General features: G+C 54.0%; 1 protein-coding gene across 1 annotated transcript; it reads left to right on the plus strand.

Annotated features, from left to right (window-relative positions):
• The first annotated feature begins 377 nt into the window (after positions 1-377).
• On the plus strand, positions 378-2,114 carry CCDC71L (coiled-coil domain containing 71 like). Its single transcript, XM_063155509.1, has one exon. The coding sequence runs from the start codon at positions 510-512 to the stop codon at positions 1,347-1,349; it is 840 nt and encodes a 279-aa protein (XP_063011579.1). The 5' UTR covers positions 378-509; the 3' UTR covers positions 1,350-2,114.
• The last annotated feature ends 1,806 nt before the right edge of the window (positions 2,115-3,920 follow it).

Consider the following 3,920-nt stretch of genomic DNA (forward strand, 5'->3'; position numbering starts at 1 on the left):
CGCGACGCGGACACGCTCCCACCCCGCCATGCGGGGCCTCGCCCTGAGGGAAGGGGCCCCCTCTGCAAGCGCGGGGATCGCGGCTCGGTGCCGCGCCGGGGGCCGGGCTGCCGGACCCCACCGGACCGCGCTCCGGGGGCAGGGGGGCTCCGGGGACAGGGGGGCTCTGTGGAGAGGGGGTACCGGGGGCAGGGGGCTCTGTGGAGAAAGGGCACCGGGGACAGGGGGCTCCGGTCCCCGGCCCTCACGGCCACCGCCCCCGGCGGGGCGGGGCCGGGCTCGCCCGACGCGTTTCGAACGGACCAACGGGCGGCGCGGGGGGGGGCGGGAGCGCGCAGGCCCCGCCCGGGACTTTAAAGCGCCATTTTGTGCTGGGCGCAGGACATCGATCGCTGCTCACACCCGGCGGGCGCCCCGGCGGCGGCCGGAGCCTGCCTTCGGTGCTGCCTCCGCTCTGCCTTCGCTCTGCCTTCTCGGCGTCTGTCCCGCCACCCCGTCCCGCTGCCTCCATGACCCGCAGTAGGAAGCAGGCGGCGCTGGAGAGAGGAGCCGGGAAGATGAACACAGAGGCGGGGAGCGCCGCGGCGGCGGCCGCGGGAGCCCGGGCGGCGACGCCGGCAGGGGCAGCCGGCGGCGAACCGGCGGCCGCCGCCTGGGGGCTGGAGGGGGAGGCGGAGAAAGTTGTGTACTCGCGCTCGCAGGTCTCTTTCGCCGGCACCAAGGCGCTGGGCGACGCCCTCAGGCTCTTCATGCCCAAGTCCACGGAGTTCATGAGCTCCGACTCGGAGCTGTGGAACTTCCTCTGCAGCCTCAAGCACGAGTTCTCCCCGGTCATCCTCCGCAGCAAGGACGTCTACGGATACTCCTCCTGCCGCGCCGTCGTCCCTGACCCGCCGCCGCCCTCGGAGCGGCCCCGCCGCCGCGCCGGCAAGCGGCGCCTCCCGGCCGCCGACGCCAAGCGCCGGGCCGGGGCGGCGGGCGGCAGCGCCAAGCGGCGGCGGCGGCGGCGGCGCCGCAGGAGGGAGCGGGGCAGGCAGCGGCCCGCGGCCGGTGGCCCCCGCGGCCAGGAGGAGGCGGCGGCGGAGGCGCCTGAGCCGCCGGGCCAGCAGGCGGACAGCGAGCAGGGCAGCCCGGCGGCGGCCGCCTGGGAGCCGTTCGGCGGCAAGTCGCTGGAGGAGATCTGGAAGGCGGCCACCCCTCGCCTCACCACGTTCCCCACCATCCGTGTGCGGGGCAGCATGTGGAGCCGGCGGAGCCTGGCGGCGGCGCGGCGGCGGGCGCAGCGGATCCTCGGCGTGGACCTGTCCCCCGTGGTGCGGGTGCGCCGCTTCCCCGTGGCACCGTCCTGAGCCCGCGGGGGCTCCGCTCCCCGCGCCTCACCTTGGCCGCGGTGCGGACAAAGAGACCGGTATCAGTCACCTGTTTACATTGCTTTTGTCTGGATCGTGTTCTGCTGCTGCACTTTATGGGCCGCTCGGGCGGCGCCGGGCCCCCCGCCGCACGGGGGGCGGCCTGCCGGGCCCCGGCCTCGCCCCGGGCTGGGGCCGCCTGACAGGCATCACGCGTGGGGACCAAGTTCCACTTCCACTTTTTTTTCTCTCCCATTGGGCTACCTCACTGGTCCAGAAGTCCACCCAAGAAGTTATTTTCCAAAGGAACTTACTTTCATGCTTGTATAATAAAGCACCATCTAATTCTTGCTATTTTTTTTTTTCCTTTTCCCCCTTCCCCTTTTCCGATGGATTATGTATGCTTTGTGGTGTTGCACTAGTATGTGCTCAGGGTATTTTGAATCCCAAGCATTCCCAAGTTTCAGTTTACTCTGATAAAGGATGCGTAAAGAATGGAGGTTCAGGACTTGTGGCTGTTCTTGATGGTGCAAAAACTTTTTAAATTTTAATTTCATGAGTTTAGTGATATATAAAGATGTATCGCGCAGTATAATTGTTACACTTTTGTATCTAAAGTCATTTTTAAAGTTTTCTAGTTGAACTAAGTATTTGTTTCTATGGAGCACCTAAAGATAGAATCATCCTGATATTTTATAACCCTGTTTGCTTTAGGGAAGCTCATTTGGTCAACCTAAGTGAACTTAATAAAAGTCAAAGAACAAATGGTGTTTCAGTTCAATGAAACTGCACAGGGATGGGTTCCTGGTGAAGTACAGCACCGCTGAGGCGCTCTGTGTCAGTGAGCTCTGGCTTTGAGAGGAACGTAACTGCTTATCAAAGCAATATCTCGGTGTCTGGAGGTGAGCTATGATCCAGCATTGGTACTGACAGCCATAAGTGAGAAGCTTGCATGACACAAATGTGTCACTGAAGTGCCTCTCTCTGCAGAAAGAGTAAGACTCAATATCTGGTCACTCGATAACAAACTAACACTCGTCCTGTGGTTGTGAGATGGTTAATGATGGGTAATGGTGTTTAATGTAATTACTTGCACATAATTATTTTTATAAACCTTTCATGGGTTCCACAGTAGACTGATGAAAAATTCATTATGTAGCTTGGTTATTTTGACTGAAAAATAACATGTAGTCATTATATATGATAGGCAGTCTCTCTTTAAGCTGATTTATTAAAGGATTTCTTAGCTCTTATGCTTTGCAGTTGGTGTGTGAGGAGCAAAGGTGTGTGTGTGAGGGAGAAAGTGGTTGATTATTCTCTTTTTACATTAATTTTTTTATACTTGCAAGAGGGTTAAGAAATGCTGGATAATGCACAGCTTATGTTCCAACTATCCTGGCAGATGGGACTAACCAGTTTTCATGGTGGAATGAACAACCTCACAACTTGCTTATTGAACAATTGGTGATTTAAAATTTCTGATGTCTCTTGACTCCTCGTTGCCTGCCTTCAACAAAGGCAGTAAGACATCTTGATGATGTAGGGGCTGCTTGTAAAAACTTGCCAGTGTTAATGTAAAGCAGACAGCTTCTTCTGAAAACCTGTATATTTTGTTGGTTTTTTTCTTACTTAGTGAAACTGCAAACTCCTTATTCTTCCAAACTAATGCTTAATCTATTCTACATGCATTTGGCTTTTGAAATTGTTTACATAACGTTAGACTGTCTGCCGATGGCTGCAGTAGTGCCACGTTGCATTTCAGAAGTGAATTAAATGAAAGTTCAAAGGTGCATGTTGTTGTGCTGTTCCTCTGGGTATAATACCTGCCTAACTGTAAAAGCAAAATTGGGTTGATTTAAAACCCAGTAAGGCAGGCTGCAGAGTTACCAGGTGCTGAGGCTCCAGGTATTTCAATTTTGAAATTCTACTGCAGATACACAAGAGTATCATTACTGGTTCTTAAAGTGTCTAGGTGATTTCAGTGCTTCTGTCAGGTTGAGGGTTCTTTAGTATTATTTTCAACTCTGTAGAAAGATGATAAAATTAAGTATCTGGCTTGTGCAGATTCTTAACTCCTTATCAGATGCAGGACAGGCTAGGTCAGATTTCAAGGGTGAGAGTTAAGGCTGCCAGAGGTATGGTATGGGAGATACTGTATTGAATTTGTGCTGCATTGTTTGGAGGCATATCCTGAAATGTTCTATGTAAGAACAAAATATAGTGAAGTAGCTTACAACTCTGTTGAGTGACTCTTGCTCTGAGGGCTCTATGAGTAAGATTTGCTGATTTTTCTCTGGGTTGTGCTTGGACTTCTTGGTTTAGAAGTGGAAGCTTTATTGGGGGTATAGTGTGTTTTGCTGATACCCAGTTAACATGTTGGGTTGAAGTCTCATTTATGTCTGAACTCCTCTGACAGCTGCATTTACAGATTATTATCTGAGCTATTTCAGTCTGTGAAGTCAGTAAAGAATGGGACATCTTTAGCTGGGTTTTGTGGCGATGCAATGAGCTGAAATAGCTCAGCAAAGGTTCTGAGTATAGGATGGGGTGTGAAAGCCAGCAGGTCACAGG

This window comes from Melospiza melodia, chromosome 4, assembly GCF_035770615.1.
Source record: "Melospiza melodia melodia isolate bMelMel2 chromosome 4, bMelMel2.pri, whole genome shotgun sequence".
Lineage (NCBI taxonomy): Eukaryota > Metazoa > Chordata > Aves > Passeriformes > Passerellidae > Melospiza > Melospiza melodia.